The sequence below is a fragment of the Hyperolius riggenbachi genome, chromosome 4 (assembly GCF_040937935.1).
Source record: "Hyperolius riggenbachi isolate aHypRig1 chromosome 4, aHypRig1.pri, whole genome shotgun sequence".
In the NCBI taxonomy this organism is placed as follows: Eukaryota; Metazoa; Chordata; class Amphibia; order Anura; family Hyperoliidae; genus Hyperolius; species Hyperolius riggenbachi.
In genome coordinates, this window is record NC_090649.1 from 229,512,469 (window position 1) to 229,531,713 (window position 19,245).

The 19,245-nt window shown below is 46.1% G+C and overlaps 1 protein-coding gene across 7 annotated transcripts in view; it reads left to right on the forward strand.

Moving 5' to 3' along the window:
- The window catches only part of LOC137571794 (isoaspartyl peptidase/L-asparaginase-like), a 197,845-nt gene that overhangs the window by 144,042 nt on the left and 34,558 nt on the right, over positions 1–19,245 (forward strand). For all 7 annotated transcript variants that reach the window (XM_068281435.1, XM_068281430.1, XM_068281432.1 and 4 more), the window contains one exon: positions 17,859–18,022. In XM_068281435.1, coding sequence (XP_068137536.1) covers positions 17,859–18,022 — 164 coding nt within the window. The remainder of the gene's footprint in view (positions 1–17,858; positions 18,023–19,245) is intronic.

Here is a 19,245-nt window from a genome sequence, read left to right on the forward strand (position 1 = left end):
GCAGTAAACAGAATGCTATATAGTGTGGCTGAGCGAGGTACACAGAGTGGCAGTAAACACAATGCTATATAGTGTGGCTGAGCGAGCGGTGTACTACTATTCCCAGCAGCGACACAATGACTGGGGGGACCCTGGCTAGCGTGGCTGGAGCGCGAACTACCCTGCCTGCCTACCCAAAGCTAAACCCACAGACAAATGGCGGCGATATGACGTGGTTCGGGTATTTATTTACCCGAACCACGTGACAGTTCGGCCAATCAAAGCGCGTTCGGGTCCGAACCACGTGACCCGTTCGGCCGATCACAGCGCTAGCGGAACGTTCGGGGAACGTTCGGCCATGCGCTCTTAGTTCGGCCATGTGGCCGAACGGTTTGGCCGAACACCATCAGGTGTTCGGCCGAACTCGAACATCCCCCGAACAGGGTGATGTTCTGCAGAACCCGAACAGTGGCGAACACTGTTCGCCCAACACTAACTTCTACACCAAATATTTTTTATTAAAGATACTGAAAAACATGAAGAAAAGAGCATAGAATAGTGTAAGCATAAGGAAAACAGGTTTAGAACAGTGACTTATAAGTACTCATTATTAAACAAAAGTATAAAGGTGACCTTTGTACATAACTTAGGCAGACAATTGATCCTGCAGCCTGTGAGTAGTAGCAATGTACTGACTTGTAAAGAGTTTGAAGCAATGGCAAAGTTTGGTGGTTAATATGGATTTTGAGCACAAATCTATTCAGATTTTAAACTCAAACTTGATCTGAAAAGAAAGGAAAGCTCACCCAGGAACCAACTGACCAAGAGCCATATAAGGGTGCTGAACTAGGAGGATTGACAGACACTCCTCCCAAAGCTATTGTATTGGTCTGTTGTCTCTGTATACTGAGGTTAGGTAGTATCAGGGATGTATGGAGTTTTATGTGGCAGGTGACGGTAGGATATGTTAGGGCCTAAGTCACGGTAGCAAGGATCCTAGTGCTGGAGCTCCTGGGTTGAAGTTTTAATCATCCGCATCTAGTGGGCCCAGGTCACCAGACAGCTTGCCTTGGAGGTACCAAGAAGTAAGTTTAAATGGTTTCATCCACAAAGAAAAGTTATTTTTGTGTGTTTTTAGTGATATTTTTTACTTATGTATTAATGGCATTTTTCATTTCTGATTTGCACTCATAATGTGACATATGCCATATAAATAGACAGTTTATAAATGCTGAAGTACTTACTTTACTTATAATGCAGTAATAAGAAACTCTGACCTACACAGCAGGATGAGTTTTCACTGTCATTAGCCAAATTGCACCCTATGATAATTGTCAACATCACTTGATGCTGACTGGCCCATGAGCATCCATGAAAAAAAGGCACCTGGAATAAAAGGCACAGGGTTTGCTGGTAGTAGAATGTCGTTGAGAATAGCAATATTCTACTACTGAATTTCCATAGTAGAATATTGGTAATATTTACCCCCCTGGTGGTTCCTAACTCAAGGACTCCCCCCTGGTGGTCCTAACCCCAACCCCCTTCCCCCCCGGGTAGTGCCTAACCCTAAGACCCCCCTGGTGGTGCCTAACCTTAAGACTCCCTCTGGTAGTTCCTAACCCTAACCCCCCCCCCCCCCAGGTAGTGCCTAACGCTAAAACTCCCCCCTGGCGATGTCTAACCCTAACAAACCCCCCATCCCCAGTAGTGGTGCCTAAACCTAGCCCTCCTCTGGTGGCACATAACCCTAAATCCGCAATAAGCAGCTATAAGTGGCAAAGCCGCGTTAAGTGACTATGCAGGTAAATTTGGGCGCCCCCCAGGTGCACGATTAGCTGCATTTGGGGCACAAAGGCTTCCGCAAATTAAAATGGCTTGTGAATAACTATTGTAACATCCTTACCTTCCAGCAGCAGGTCCCGCCGCGTCTGCGGCGTGGTCCGGGCGAGCGGCAGGACTTCGCAGCCGATGTCCTCTGGCATCATCCCCGGCATCCCTCCGGCGGTGAGTTCAGGTGTGCGTGCGACCAAACGTGTGTGCGCGGCCGCCGATAAGCCTTATAGGCTTAGAAGGAGGAACTAGCTGAGGTCAGCAGTGATGTCACTATAATGACATCACTAAGGGAGTGGTTTCTGGGTAATTGGGGATAGTACTTAAGGCCAGAGATTGCATTCACTCACTGGCCTTGATACTAATCAGTTTGCTGGTTCTTGGCCTAGCTAGCTATTCTTGAGTTACATTAATATATTGTGTAGACGCACAATATATATGTACTCCAGTTAGTCAGTCATTCGTTATTTTTCGTATTTGATTATTATTATTGTAATTCATTCGTAATATCTTCCTGATATTATTGAAGTACCATCTTACTGTATATATTTCTGTGTACCGACCTCTCACTTGCATTTTGACCTTGCTCCTGTCTAGTCCTTCTGTACCACTGCCATCTGATTACATTACCAACTCGGCCTGTCCCTGACTCTGCTACCATTTGATCCTTGCAATACGACTGATATCTGATACACGTGTATGACCCTGCTTGAATTTGACTACGATTTTATTAAACGACTCTGTATTTTGACATATACTTGTGCACAAGTTTTGACTGATCTAGATGGTACCTTGCACTATTGTTGTGAATTATCTGTACGTTACCTCATCACGCACTAGCGTGATAACTATATTGTGGCTTTGCATAGCAGGCACGAAGCTATGGAGCTATTGCATAGCTTGCGCCGCTATGCAATGCCACAATATAGTTATCCACAAGCCATTTTATTTTGTGGAAGCCTTTGAGTACTAAATGCCCCCCTTCTTGCTGCTAATTGGGTGCCTGCCGGCTCCCAAATTTACCTACATAGCTGCTTACTGTGAAAGCTGCGATTTGTGGCAAAAACAGTGAATTTTGTCACTGACAGGCACCTGTCTAATCGCTACATTTATCATAGTTGCCTATTTTTCCTGATTCGGGCCCATGAATGGTCAGGAGAATATTCTACTTGTTCATTATGAAATTGTCTTGCAGTTGCTCAGTCCTGTTAGTGGAAGTTGCTTTGCTTGTGCTTGTTGACATCATCAATATTTTGTACATTAAGCTAACTACATTTATAGATGTATCTGATGCCAGCTGCCACCTATGGGCAGTAAGGACAGTTAACCCACACCTGCATTTTAGCTTTCAAAAGACGGGCAAGTACTACAAAGTCTGGTCATGGGAATTATGTTATGTCTTTTTTTTACAACCAGCTTGTGTCATTTTTTTTCTCATCAGAAAATAATTTTACATCTAAAGCTGGCTATACACTGTTCAATTTTTATAATTGTTTTTGTATAATTAGACTTTCCGCTAATAGAGCAAGAATTTTAGGGGATTTTTGTGTTTGGTATCAACATTACAATCAATATCACAATAGAAATACAGAACCTCTGTGTTCTTGGTGATGTCAATCATAATGTTTATTGGGAGTGCTGATTGAAAACACAGTTGTATAGTGCATGACCGGCTTTACTGTGAAAGCTGAATTTTCACAAAAGATGGGCTCTCACTATGGCAGGGTCAAACCCAGGATTTTCAAGGGGGGGGGATTCCTGAAAGGTCTCTTTCGGCAAGCCGCACACTACCGCGCATGCGTTTTCCTACAAAATACACATGATGTGCAGTGTTTCCCTACAAACTACACATGATGCAGTAGTGATTCACCAAAATATATATAATGTGGGAGTGATTAGGTAACCAGATAACCTCCCTTTATTATGTATAACCAAATTACCTCCCCTTTAGTATAGGTGACCAGATCACCCCCCATTTATCTCACAGGTAGCCAGAGGAGGGTCTCCCATTTACAGTATAGGTAGTTAGATGACCCCACAGTTAGGATAGGTAACCACATGATCCCCGTTTATAGTATACAGCCAGATGACTCTTCGTTCAGTACATATATCCAGATTCCCGCTTGTATTTCACCAGATCCCCCTTGTATATAGCCAGTTTATATAGTCAGATTCCTCTGTATATAGCCAGATCCCCCCTGTATATAGCCAGTATATATAGTCAGATCTCCCTGTATATAGACAGTGTATATAGTCAAATCCCCCCTGTATATAGGCAGTGTATATAGCCAGATCCCCCTGTATATAGCCAGTGTATATAGTCAGATCCCCCTGTATATAGGCAGTGTATATAGTCAGATCACCCCTGTATATAGCCAGTGTATATAGTCAGATCCTCCCTGTATATAGCTAGTGTATATAGTCAGAACGCCCTGTATATAGTCAGTGTATATAGTCAGATCCCCTTGTATATAGCCAGTGTATATAGTCTGTTGCCAGTGTATATAGTCTGATCCCACTGTATATAGGCAGTGTATATAGTCAGATCCCCCTTGTATATAGCCAGTGTATATAGTCAGATCCCCCCTGTGTGACGCCACTGTGTACATGTATCTTATGAAACACTTTAAGATCTGGAATGCCGAATCGGTAACACTGAAAAGCAAACACATTGCTTCCCTCCTTACCCCCTCTTCTGCAAGCTGCTAAATCATGTGCCGCACAGTCATCTATACTACCCCCTACAATGCAACCCTACAATGCAACAGTACAAAGTAGTCAGGTATACCTGAGCAAGGTGTCTGTACAGCACTTGTTACCAGCAGTGTTGCCCTAAGCGTGCCCATGCATTCGATGATTTTGATTGAATCTGCCATATACATATATCTTTTGCCCTAAGCATGCTCGATTGATTAGTTTTGATATAAAATCAATCGATACTATCCATTGAGTATGCTGGAAAATTTGGGGCAAATTTCTGTTGAACGGGTGCACAGCAGGAGTGGTGCTCGATTTGTGTATGATGGACAGACCCAGCCGTTGTCCCCCCATGTATGTAGTGTGTGTGCAGGTGCAGTGTCTCGTATATCCCTGCGGTAGGCCTTGCATCCCTCTTCCCCCAACAGACTGTAATATGTGACACATGATCCCACTCCTCAGACCTGCATCATGTATTACAGCCCGATGGAAGAAGACTGATGCAAGGCCTGCCACAGGGATATACAAGACACGGCACCTGCACACACTACCCACTACAGTACACTACATACACGGGCTGCACCTGCACACACTACCCACTACAGTACACTACATACACGGGCTGCACCTGCACACACTACCCACTACAGTACACTACATACACGGGCTGCACCTGCACACACTACCCACTACAGTACACTACATACACGGGCTGCACCTGCACACACTACCCACTACAGTACACTACATACACGGGGTACACCTAGGAGATTTCCCAACAGATTTCAAATATCTTGGGAAATAGTCTGTAGCGTGTGGCTGATCATTCTGATCAGAAAAGGAATAGATCTGATTGCCCCATCCAGGCGGGATTGAGCTATTTATTGCCACCTTAAGGATTGATCGATCTGATTCTGCACCGGCAACAGACTCTGTCTTTAAGTATGTGTTACTGATTCAGCAATGCAAAAAAGATCTCCAGCATGATCATAAGGTGCCTTCAGGGGACTGGCTGATGTCCACACTAAAGCTCTGCACAGCACAGTGTCCTGCAAACCGTGCTGCATGCATTTCAGTGTGTCGGGCTGCACAATCCCATTCAGTGTATGGTGAATGGAATCCGCAATGTAGCGGCCAGCAACACAGGAGCTGTGCATCTTGCAGCACCGTGTTGCTGACCCTGAAGCCGTGTACACATCTATGGGGCAGGGGTTTGGACAGGGAATTGTGGGAGACAGAGGAAAGCTTGTGAGTGACACATAAGTAGGGGGAGAGGGAGAGTCTTATGCTGGGAATACACAATACAATTTCTCATCCAGTCATCGGAAATCGGGCAACTATTTCCGACATGTCCAATCTGTTTCTGATTGAGAAAGGAATCAATTTTGTGAAATTATCGGAAAATTGATCCCTTTATCGATCGGGAACAGTTTGTACATGTTCAATGGTACAACTTCCGATCATCTGTCAATTGGGTGGGAAATTGCATTGTGTGTTCCCAGCATAAGGAAAGAGGAAGAAACTGGAGTGAGAGTGTCCTCAACAGGACTGCAGTCTTCTTCAGCTGTCCTGTAGCAGTGCATAACCATCTTTTAGAGGTGACATAGGGGAAAGATATAGAGACAGGGAGACATACCAGGATTGGGGGAGGGGGGCAGGATAGAGGACTCTACTTAGCATTGTCCTGGCAGCCACAGACAAGTAAGCTTACATAAACAAGTCAGGACCTCACACAGTACAAATATCAGCCTTTATTGCAATGCTCAGTACAACTGACCTCTGCTACCCTGTACACTATTATCATTATGATCAGTATTGCAAGGGATAGTGAAACCTCACCTCACTATCAGGGGATAGTGACACTTTGCAAGGTCCTTGTGAAACTTTCAGAAATACAGCAATGGACAACACACAAGTATCTGTACCCCACACCTTCTCTCTGATGCCATGTGAGAACAGGAGCCCGCACATCTGAACCCTGGCATCACTGTCTCTCCTCGGCTCCTCACTCTGCTGCTGGGCAGGTCGAGTCACACAGCATGTCACTGCAGCCAGAGCTAAGAGCTCACTTTCAAATTGGTCTCTGCAGCCGAGAAAAGATAGGGGGCGGGGCCGAGCCTGCATGATCCTAAATGGAAGCAGTATAGAGAGAATGCTGGGGAAACATGAAAGAATTGAGTATCCTGCACACTGAACAGTTTGTGTGCTAAACAGCTGAGCCCTGGTGCCTGGAGCTGACTCCTCCACTCTCTCACCTCTGTACGATTGTCACAGCCCCAGCTGACATCCTCCCTCTGCTTCAGCTCTCTCTCCAGCCGGAACTAAAGATTTATTGTCGGCTGCGGAGGACAGTGTAGTTGAGCTGTGAAAAAATAGTCCCTAATCATCTGCCTGCCTCTGCATTTTGGAACTGAGGGGGGGTGAAATTGTCATGGGGTAGGGGAGGATTAAGGGGGAAACATAAAGCAAAAAAAGACCATAGCAGCCAGAATCAGCCCTGCAGCAGGGGGGGGATTCTGGACATCGGTAACCTCCCCCTGGGTGCGCCAGTGTATGGGTTAATTTTACAAAGATTCCAGTGAGTCCTTTGATTGGTTTTCAAAGGAGCGGTTCATCCATGTAATATTTTTGGACACAGTTTTAGTTTCTTATGCTGGATACACACGTTGCGTTTTGCTGCGCGATTCGCGGGATCGATTCCATCGATTCGATTATTTCCAACATGTTCGATCGTGTTTCGATGGATACAGCCGTCGATTTTGCATATCCATCGAAACCCGATCGAACATGTTGGAAATAATCGAATCGATGAAATCGATCCCGCGAATCGCGCGACAAAACGCAACGTGTGTATCCAGCATTAGTGAGATGATATCCTCTGCGATAAGCTAATAAAGGATAAGTATATCACTGAGACAAAAGTAGAGAGGAGTAATAAAAATAGGTAAATCTCTGCTGTAACAAGAAGTGTTTGGATTTATTTTTCCCGCTAAGTAGATTTTTTTTCAGTTTGAGAAAGAGCATAGCACTGAACTCTCAATTAAAGATCACTATTTTTGGATTCATTCATGTGAACATGGAGTAGAAAAAAATGAATGGTTTAAGCCCAAATTAATATGGAATATCAAAATGTATACAATTTTAACCACTTGCCGTCCACTACCTATTGGCGGCGGCAAGGTGGCTCCCCCAGGGCCGCGTAACTCCGATCAGGGGCGGCACCTGGGGGACTAATTAGCCGGGTATCCGCCAGCATTAGGCTCCGCCCACCCGCGACATCAACCCGATGGCCAATTAGCAGCGCCGGCAGGTTGTTGTATACCGGCTGCCTCCTCCCATGGTGGTCCCAGAGATTGAGCGACCACCAGGGGAGGAGGCAGCTGTGTATGTAATCACACACACACACACTGATCCTGTCCCCCTGCCCCCTGATCTCCCACAGCACCACTCAGACCCCCCCCCCCCGATCACCCCCTCAGACCACTATTTGCACCCAAACACCCATCAATCACTCCCTGTGACTATCTGTCAACGCCACCCTTTAAATTAGGTCCTAAACTGCCCCCTGGGGGCTCCTGATCACCCTCCCACACCCTCAGATCCTCCCCAGCCGCCCCCCCAGGCCCCCTCTGTGTACAGTATACATCTATTCTTCCCGGTAATCACCCACTGATCCCCTGTCAATCGCCCATCAATCACCCCCTATCACCACCTGTCACTGCCACCCATCAGATCAGACCCTAACCTGCCCCTTGTGGGTACCTGATCACCTGCCGACACCCTCAGATCGCCTGCAGACCCGCCCTCAGATCAGCTCCCAAGTGCATTGCTTACATCTGTTCTCCCCTCTAATCACCCACTGATCACCCATCAATCACCCATCAATCACCCCCTGTCACCACCTGTCACTGCTACCCATCAGATCAGACCCTAATCTGCCCCTTGCAGGCACGCAATCACCCGACCACACCCTCAGATCACCAGCAGACCCCCTCTGATCAACTCGCTAGTGCATTGCTTGTATATATTCTCCCCTGTAATCACCTACTGATCACCTACCAATCACCCCGTCACCCCCTGTCACTGCTACCCATCAGATCAGACCCTAATCTACCCCTTGTGGGCACCCAAACACCCGCCTACACCATCAGAGACCCCTCAGACCCCCCCTGATCACCTCCCCAGTGCATTGATTGCATCTATCCTCCCCTCTAATCACCCTTGAGACACCCATCCATCACCTCCTGTCACCACCTGTCACCTCCTAGCACTCCTACCCATCAGATCAGGCCCTAATCTGCCGCCTGTGGGCTTCTGATCACCCACCCACACCCTCAGATCCCCCTCAGAACCAAATACCCCCCCCCCCCCCCCCGATCACCCCCCTGTCACTTTCCTAGTGGTCTAAAAACAGTGATCAGTGAAAACTGTCACTTTTTAAGTATCACTATTGTTAACAGTTAGGCCAGTTGTTTATCTAGGACCTTTCGTTGGGTAGTTAGCATCAGTTAGCACCCAGCCCACCAAACCGCAGTCACTAATTAGTTGCTGATTAGCATCATCACTGTCGCTAATCAGCATTGCTACTATATAGTATCTGTAAGTGATCATTATTGATCGCAGTCAGATCTATATTAGGGTCACTAGGATACACTAAAAACGCAGTGTTTGACCGATCAGGCCTAATCGTTCGCCTGCACTTGCGTTCAGCCCGCCCCACCGCAGTGACAGAACTTTTTTTTCTGATCACTGCAAAAAACACTGTACAATAGCTGTGGTGCTGTGAAGATAAGTTTTGATTTTTGGAAAATGACACTTTGTGAAAAAAACAATAAAAATTAATTTCCGCTAACTTGTGACAAAAAATAAAATCTTCTATGAACTCAACATACTCCCAACGGAATACCTTGGGGTGTTGTCTTTCTAAAATGGGGTCACTTGTGGGGTTCCTAAACTGCCCTGGCATTTTAGGGGCCCTAAACCATGAAGAGTAGTCTGGAAACCAAATGCCTCAAAATGACCTGTGAAATCCTAAAGGTACTCATAGGACTTTGGGCCCCTTAGCGCACCTAGGCTGCAAAAAAAGTGTCACACATGTGGTATCGCCGTACTCAGGAGAAGTAGTATAATGTGTTTTGGGGTGTATTTTTACACATACCCATGCTGGGTGGGAGAAATATCTCTGTAAATGGACAATTGTGTGTACAAAAATAAAACAATTCTCATTTACAGAGATATTTCTCCCACCCAGCATGGGTATGTGTAAAAATACACCCAAAAACACATTATACTACTTCTCCTGAGTACGGCGATACCACATGTGTGACACTTTTTTGCAGCCTAGGTGCGCTAAGGGGCCCAACGTCCTATGAGTACCTTTAGGATTTTACAGGTCATTTTGAGGCATTTGGTTACTAGACTACTCCTCACGGTTTAGGCCCCCTAAAATGCCAGGGCAGTATGACCCCATTTTAGAAAGAAGACACCCCAAGGTATTCCGTTAGGTGTATGATGAGTTCATAGAAGATTTTATTTTTTTGTCACAAATTAGTGGAAAATTACACTTTGTGAAAAAAAACCAATACAAATAAATTTCCGCTAACTTGTGACAAAAAATAAAATCTTCTATGAACTCACCATACTCCGAATGGAATACCTTGGGGTGTCGTCCTTCTAACATGGGGTCACTTGTGGGGTTCCTATACTGCCCTGGCATTTTAGGGGCCCTAAACCGTGAGGAGTAGTCTGGAAATCAAATGCCTCAAAATGACCTGTGAAATCCTAAAGGTACTCATAGGACTTTGGGCCCCTTAGTGCACCTAGGCTGCAAAAAAGTGTCACACATGTGGTATCGCCGTACTCAGGAGAAGTAGTATAATGTGTTTTGGGGTGTATTTTAACACATACCCATGCTGGGTGGGAGAAATATCTCTGGAAATGGACAATTGTGTGTAAAAAAATCAAAAGTTTCTCATTTACTGGATGGGAGCGCAGGTGCACGAGCGAGCCCATGGGATGTCTGCGGGGCCGGGGGGTGTATTAATTTTAATCTGTTTCAGCTGGCCGGAGGATCAGTTAGAAGAGGAGCCTATCAGGACGTTGGAAGACTGGGGAGCAGCGCGGGGACAACATCTGATTGGCTGAGCGGGGGTTATTTAAGTGGTGGAGCTGCGTAGCTAGCCGGCCATTACCTTTGGAGACCGGACCGCAGCGGTGATCCCCCGGAGCAGTGTGTCATGGCGTCGCCTTTTCAGCGTCTTCTGATGCGCGCTGAAGCTGAGGGAGGAGAGGAGTGGATCGCCCAGTGTTTGGCTTTGCCGGAGGCGGGTCCTTCCTTCGTCGAGCCGCCTCCCTTTGATCAGGATTACATTCCCCTTTGCTCTCCTCCGTATGCAGCGGCCCGCCCTACAGAGGAGGATCTGTCCGGCGAGAGGCGTTCCAGCTCTAATGGCAGACGGGGAGAGCGAGTGGAGGAGGAGAGAGGATCAGTCTCCAGGCATTCTGGGAGCAGGTCTCGCCCACGTAGGAGTGCCAGGAATAGATGCCCGTCCCCTTTGCCGGAGCCTGCCCAGGGATACCAGCTGGATGATCGTAGGGCTCCCACGCAGCGCAGAGCCAGGAATAAGCAGACCAGACAGGCTGCTCAGAGGAGAGGGAGAGACTGTGCCTCCTCTCCAGTCGCCGCGGCATGTGCCGGTGGCTATTCAAGAAGGACCTCTTCCCTCTGCTGACCCAGGAAATGGTGAGAACACCTTTCAGATGTTTAGTCAATTGGGTCAGGTTGTGGGTTCTTTGGCTGAGGCCCTTGCTGGTTTCTCCAGAACTCAGCCAGTGGCTAGTGTATGGGCTAACCCCACTATTGCATCCTCACAGCAAGACAGTGTTTTGCAGCCTGCGGGTGCTCCGCACAGGCCTGCGGGGGTGTCGGAGTCAGTGCTGAAGGAAGTATTGCCTTGCGAGCTGTCGCCGCTGGGCTATCACTTATCAATTACAATCAAGGAAAAAATTTGGCGGGGTGATTACCTTGACTTGTTATCACTATTGCCAGCATCTAAGGAATTTTTGAATAAATCTGAAAAAAAAAATGATGAGAAATCTGAGGAAGAGAGGCGAAGGGCTATACCCAGAACTTTTCAAAATTGGTTGCAGTCATTTTGTATTTTTGCAGCTGTGATGGGGGAGAAGCACCCTGACAAGTGCTCTGGTTTGTTCCAGCATGTGGACATTATTTTGGAAGCGTATCGTAATTTCGGGGGCCTAGCGTGGTACGCATATGATGAGGCGTTCAGGCAGAAAATGTCTGTCTTTCCGTCTCTTAAGTGGGGATCTAAAGATTTTGGTCTCTGGCTTAACCTTATGTTGCCGCAGAGACCCCCATTTACTTCTGTTAAGCCTGCTGGAACAAACCCTCAGAGTTTTCGCAAAGGAGTTTGTTTTGCCTACAATGAGGCCCAATGTCGTTTTCTGTCCCAGTGTAAGTACAGACATGAATGTAATGTCTGCGGTGGCACACACCCAGCAAGCAGGTGCTTTAAGAAAACCCTGTCTCAGCCCCCTCTTCCCAATGCAACAAAAGGCTCAGACTCCAGTGAGATTGTTAGAAATGCGTCCGTGGTTAGAAGTATACCCAAACCGACGGATGGCGGCGCTACTCATTAATGGTTTTGAATTGGGTTTTGAAGTTCCGCCTTTCAATGGTACGGGTTGTGTTTGGGTAGACAATTTGGCTTCTGTACGTAAGTATCCCGAGGTAGCTGCGGAAAAAATTGAGAAAGAAATTAGGGAGGGCAGAGTTGCGGGCCCATTCACGGATCCTCCGTTTTCAGGGTTTAGATTATCCCCCCTGGGAGTGGTTCCTAAGAAGGGTCAGGGAGCTTACAGGCTCATACACCATTTATCATTCCCGGAAGGGACGTCTCTTAATGATCAGGCTGACAAGAGTTTAGCCTCAGTTTCATATTTATCTTTCGATGATGCACTGTCCTTGTTGCGGTTTTATGGGAAGTGCTCTCTTTTAGCAAAGGTGGATGTGAAATCGGCATTTCGCTTGTTACCGGTTCACCCAGATGGCTTTAGTTCCCTTGGCTTTCAGTTTAATGGTTTTTATTTTTATGACAAATGTTTGCCGATGGGTTTTTCGTTATCGTGCTTCTATTTTGAGGCTTTTTCTACGTTCTTGCAGTGGGTTATCTCATCGGTAATTCCGTCGGCTGGGATAATCCATTACTTGGACGATTTTCTTTTCATCGGAAGTAAAGATAGCTCGGTTTGTGCAAGCGCTTTGTCAGCTTTTTGCAGCATGGCTGATTGTTTTGGCATTCCTCTGGCGGATGACAAAACGGTTTTCCCATGCATGTGTCTTGAATTCCTAGGATTTTTAATTGATACCCAAAACATGGTCTTTTGCTTGCCGGTGGCAAAAATTTTGCGGACGAGAGGTTTGATTGCGCAATTTTTGGGTTGTAAAAAGGTCAGACTTCGGGAGATTCAGTCATTGCTGGGTCTGCTTGCTTTTTCGTCCAGAGTTATCCCAATGGGACTCGTTTTTTGTCGGCGACTGGCTTTATTGATCAGAGGCTTAACGTCTCCTTTTGCCCATGTTAGGATTACGCGGCAAGTTCGGGATGATTTGGGTATCTGGGATAAATTCCTAGTAACTTTAATGGACGTGCCATCTGGCAGTCAGATTTCATCGATTCAGATGCATTAGGTTTACTTACTGATGCGTCTGGGTCTGTCGGTTTCGGCGTTTTTTGGAATGGCCATTGGTGCGCGGAGCGATGGCCAGGGTCTTGGAATTTTCCCGAGATCCGTCGTAATTTGGTTCTGTTGGCACTTTTTCCGGTTGTAGTAGCTTTTGCCATCTGGGGGGATTGCTTCCGTGACAGGCGCATTTTGCTTCGCACTGACAATAAGGGAGTCTTATTCGCAGTTAACTGTTTGTCCTCCAAATCTGAGTTAGTGCTGAAGCTGCTAAGATTTCTGGTTTTGCAATGCTTTAAACTCAATATTTGGCTGAAGGCATCATATATCCCCTCTAAGGATAATTGTATTGCGGATTCCCTCTCCCGTTTGCAGATGTCTCGATTCCGGGAGTTAGTACCCGATGCAGATTTGAATGGAGCGACCTGCCCGGCTTCCCTATGGGATCTGTTGTGGGATTGAGTGGAGAATTGGTGAAGAATTCGTTGGCTGTGCGGACGTGGAATAATTATTGCTCTTCATGGATCAGATGGTGTTCATTTTGCCAGGCTTCAGACTGGGATTTCATGTTTCCGTCAGAAGCTGTGGCTGTTAGTTTTTTGAACTCCATTGCGGTCTCTGGAGGTTCTTATTCTAGTGTCCATAAAATGTTGTCAGGGGTATCTTTCTTTTTAAAAATTTTTAAGCATCCCTCATTGTTGTCCTTTCACGCTATCAAATTGTCCCTTCGCGGTCTTCGGCGGGCTCGTTATGTTCCGGACTCCCGTAGGCCTATTTCGCCTGAACTATTAGCTAAATTATTGCGTTCCCTCCATGGTGTTTGTTTTTCGGGATTTAAAGCATCTCTTTTCTCGGCATGTTTTTTAGTTTGTTTTTTCGGAGCTTTTAGGTTGGGAGAAATTACTGCCCCCGATAGAGGGGGTGCCTCCATAGTTTCTTTTTCAGATGTTTCCTTACGGGATCGGCAGCTTATCATTTTTCTTAAAAGGGCGAAGAATGATCAGCTGGGCGTAGGCAGATCGATTGTTCTTTCCGAATCGGGGGAGCCATCTATCTGCCCGGTAAGGTTGGTTTCTATTTATTTAAATTTGCGCCCGGGAGTGGAGGGTTCATTTTTTGTTCATTCAGATGGTTCCCCGGTTACCGGGTACCAATTCAGATCGGTGCTTCATAAGGCATTGGTTTCTCTAGGTCTTTCTGGTTTGCATTTTACCCCTCACTCCTTTAGAATTGGGGCTGCTACCACTGCCAGTTCTCTGGGTTTCTCCGGTTCTGAAATCCAGCGAATTGGTAGGTGGAATAGTAGTAGATTTAAGATCTATGTTCGTCCTTCTCTTAATAATAAACACATTTTATGTTTCTAGGTCCTTCGTGTGTCAATGTATGGATCATTGGACACTCTTACATCCACTGGGCCCATGATAGAGCGGTTGGTAGAGTTTATGGTACTAACCTTTCTCTAGATACCAATGTTTTTTCTGTTTTTTGGATGGGTGTAAGGGGTCTGAGGTGGCACTCTTTATTAGATAATATATTTTTGGCTTCCCAGCAATGGCCAGCTCCTGATGTTTTAATTATTCATGCGGGCGGTAATGATTTAGGGAAGGTGGAGACCGGTAAATTGATTCGGGAGATGAAACGGTCTTTTTATGTTTTAAAATCTTTGTTTCCTTTTACCAAATTGGTTTTTTCTGAAATTGTCCCCCGCCTCATTTGGTCTCCATCTTCCCCATCCAGTTATTGGGATCGGATCCGGCGTAGGGTTAATCGGGCCATGGCCTGTTTCTTAATCAAATTGGGTGCGTCATCCTTCCGCCATTTTGAACTGGAGGGTTTTTTGGTCGGCCTATTTTGTGCCGACAAAATTCATTTAAGTCCTATTGGTATTGATATATTTAATACTAATGTTCAAGAGATGGTTGAAAAGGTCGTGGTTGGGCGGGTCGAGGCTGCAGGTTGCTCCCCTTAGCCTCGACGGTTGGGCTGGTGATTCAGCTCTGCTGAATGTACTTTTGTTTAAAGGATGGTTTTTAAGAGTTTATTATTTTGGTGAGCATGAATGTTCGGTATGTTATAAAATTTTGGTAACCCTTAATAAAAAAGCCACGGCCTATTTATATGCATTCCTGTGTGGTGTGGTTCATTTTAGATGTTAAGTAGTTATGTTTCATTACGGTCCCTGCATGACATTCCATGGATGGGAGCGCAGGTGCACGAGCGAGCCCATGGGATTTCTGCGGGGCCGGGGGGTGTATTAATTTTAATCTGTTTCAGCTGGCCGGAGGATCAGTTAGAAGAGGAGCCTATCAGGACGTTGGAAGACTGGGGAGCAGCGCGGGGACAACATCTGATTGGCTGAGCGGGGGTTATTTAAGTGGTGGAGCTGCGTAGCTAGCCGGCCGTTACCTTTGGAGACCGGACCGCAGCGGTGATCCCCCGCCCACCCTCCCCCCCATTTTTATTTTCTTTACTTTTGTCGTGGTTTTTTATTAGAGTGGGCTGGTGATTCAGCTCTGCTGAATGTACTTTTGTTTAAAGGATGGTTTTTAAGAGTTTATTATTTTGGTGAGCATGAATGTTCGGTATGTTATAAAATTTTGGTAACCCTTAATAAAAAAGCCACGGCCTATTTATATGCATTCCTGTGTGGTGTGGTTCATTTTAGATGTTAAGTAGTTATGTTTCATTACGGTCCCTGCATGACATTCCATGGATGGGAGCGCAGGTGCACGAGCGAGCCCATGGGATTTCTGCGGGGTCGGGGGGTGTATTAATTTTAATCTGTTTCAGCTGGCCGGAGGATCAGTTAGAAGAGGAGCCTATCAGGACGTTGGAAGACTGGGGAGCAGCGCGGGGACAACATCTGATTGGCTGAGCGGGGGTTATTTAAGTGGTGGAGCTGCGTAGCTAGCCGGCCGTTACCTTTGGAGACCGGACCGCAGCGGTGATCCCCCGCCCACCCTCCCCCCCCTTTTTTATTTTCTTTACTTTTGTCGTGGTTTTTTATTAGAGTGGGCTGGTGATTCAGCTCTGCTGAATGTACTTTTGTTTAAAGGATGGTTTTTAAGAGTTTATTATTTTGGTGAGCATGAATGTTCGGTATGTTATAAAATTTTGGTAACCCTTAATAAAAAAGCCATGGCCTATTTATATGCATTCCTGTGTGGTGTGGTTCATTTTAGATGTTAAGTAGTTATGTTTCATTACGGTCCCTGCATGACATTCCAAGAAATGTTTGTTTAACCCCCTTGGCGGTATGAAAAATACCGCCAGGGGGCAGCGCAGCAGTTTTTTTTTAATTATTTTTTTTTAAATCATGTAGCGAGCCGAGGGCTCGCTACATGATAGCCGCTGCTCAGCGGCATCCCCCCAGCCCCGCCGATCGCCTCCGGCGATAGGCGATCAGGAAATCCCGTTCAAAGAACGGGATTTCCTGGAGGGCTTCCCCCGTCGCCATGGCGACGGGGCGGAATGACGTCACCGACGTCAGCGACGTCGGGACGTCATTGGGAGACCCGATCCACCCCTCGGCGCTGCCTGGCACTTATTGGCCAGGCAGCGCTCGGGGTCTGGGGGGGGGGGCCACGCGCCGCACCGGATAGCGGCGATCGGGCGCGCGGCGGCGGCGATCGGGGTGCTGGCGCAGCTAGCAAAGTGCTAGCTGCGTCCAGCAAAAAAAAATGAAGTAAATCGGCCCAGCAGGGCCTGAGCGGCACCCTCCGGCGGCTTACCCCGTGTCACACACGGGGTTACCGCCAAGGAGGTTAAAGGTTATTATGCTGTTTTGAATCTTTTAGAGCAGAGAGAATGCTCTGAGTTCAGGTCCGCTTTAAAGAAGACAGGCAAAAAAACAATCATATAAGGATAACTTTCTTGAACATTCCCTAGTGAATTCACATTTGACAAGCTGTCCAGTAAAATCAGCTGGTTTTAGTATTACCGTATGCAGTTATGCTTAGTGAATTGAGCCCAAAAAAACCCAATCTGCATGATTTTTATGGATGCTGGACAGAAGGCAGACATTTTATAGTAGCAATGCTACAATGATATAATTTGTGTTGTGGATGGTCCTAGCATATGCGCTGTCACTGCCTATTGTACAAACCCGTCGTAATTTGAACCGTGCTGTGAACGGTCACAGTGTATGTGCTGTCACCATCCACTGCACAAACGCAACAAAATATGAACCCAGCGTCATATTATGATATTTAACAAGAAGACTAAGTGGTTACTTAGGTGTATTGGATGCTGGGTGGTAAAGTGCTTAATTTAAATGTTTGGCTTAGTTCTGTACATAAAACCAAAAAATCCTAATTTACACTATTCCCTTATTGTTTTTGTGATTAGGTTATTCACATCTATATTACCTAATAATTTCTGTCGCTTCATGCTTTTAAGCTTATAATTATTATAAATTGATTTATCTGAAGCCTAGTCAGTGATCACTACAAATAGTTCTGCTTTTGAAACTCACAGCACTATTAAACTACATTCGTGCACTTTGTAAAACTCAATAAAATGATTTGACATAAAAAGCTCCTATGCTCAGAAGTTTTGGCTTGAAAGTAGCCCTGCTTCATAATATGGAAATTACTATGCAGATTAATTAAGATCTTAAGACTGATAAATGATAATGTTATGCCTTGCAGACTCCACATGCTTTGCTGACTGGCACCGGAGCAAATAAGTTTGCTGAACAAATGGACTTTAAAAAAGTCCCAAAAGAAGAACTAGTGACTGAACTTGCTATTAAAGAATGGGAGCAATATCAAAAGTATAAACAGAGTGTCACATGTCTATTCAATGCTGAAAGGTAAGTCCTAAGTAAAGGTCTAGTGGTCAAAGTAAAAATCATGTGAGCTGTGCCACTTGCTGTCATTATCAACATATACTTAGTGTCAAAGGCATCTGTATTTTTGTCTTAAATTATTTGAAAGTAGATGATACTTATTATATTAGCACCATAAAGTATATCCGTGCTGTAGATACGTCCCCCTCCAGTGAGAGCAATATCCACTCAAAGTAAGTATTGCAGCATTGTAACGATGAGGCAACAACATTTAAAGGGTGCTCATATTACTACCAAACTAAAAAACTCTACATGTTTCACCATAAAGGGCTTTGTCAGGAGTGCTGGAAATAGTGCAGTGATAACAAAAGTACATACATGCCCCCAGCAGTATAATAGCTCAAGTCAGAGCTACCTCTGACACAATGTCTCTCCAGTAGTACAGCTCACAATATTTATGTTATTTATTGGATAAGAGTCACAGAGCATTGGGGGATAATAGCACTCCCACCCCTTTCATGCCTACAGGGGTGGTGGGGAATCAACATGGATCCAACCATCAGAGCTGTGCAGAGGATCCTTTAGGGGTGGTGCTAAAATTTCAAAAAAGGAGACCTAATCCCAGCATGTTGTAAGTGTTTGAGTGCAGAGGGTTACTGTCACTGTTCATATATAAATTGGCCACTCCCCTCAGCACCTCTTTTCCCATTGAAATCCTCAAATGGATGAGTCAGCTTCTCTTGCTTGTGTGAACGCTGGGGGAGGTCACTGTGAATCCTGGGGAAGCAGAGGTCACTATGGGTGCTGGGAGAAGTAAATGTGTGTGTTGATGGAAGTCACTGTGGGTGCTGGGAATGGGAAAGGTTACTGTGAGTGCTGGAGTAGGGAGAGGTCTCTATCGGTGCTGGGAGTAGTCATTGTGGGTGCTGGGGGATGGGTAGAGGTCATTATGGCTGCTGAGAGAGGTTACTGTGGGTGTAGGAGGAGACAGAAGTCACTGTGAGTGCTGGGAAGTTTACTGTGGTTGCTAGGGAGGGTGAGGTCACTTTGGGTGCTGGGAGATGTCACCATGGGTGCTGGAAAAGTCAGAAGTCAGTGTGAGTGCTGAGAGAGGTCACTGTGGGTGCTGGTGGAGGGAGAGGTCACTATGGGTGCAGGGAGAGGTCCCTGTAGGTGCTAGGAAAGGCACAGGTCACTATAGGTGCTGAGAGATGTCACTGTGGGTGTTGTGAGAGTCAGAAGTTACT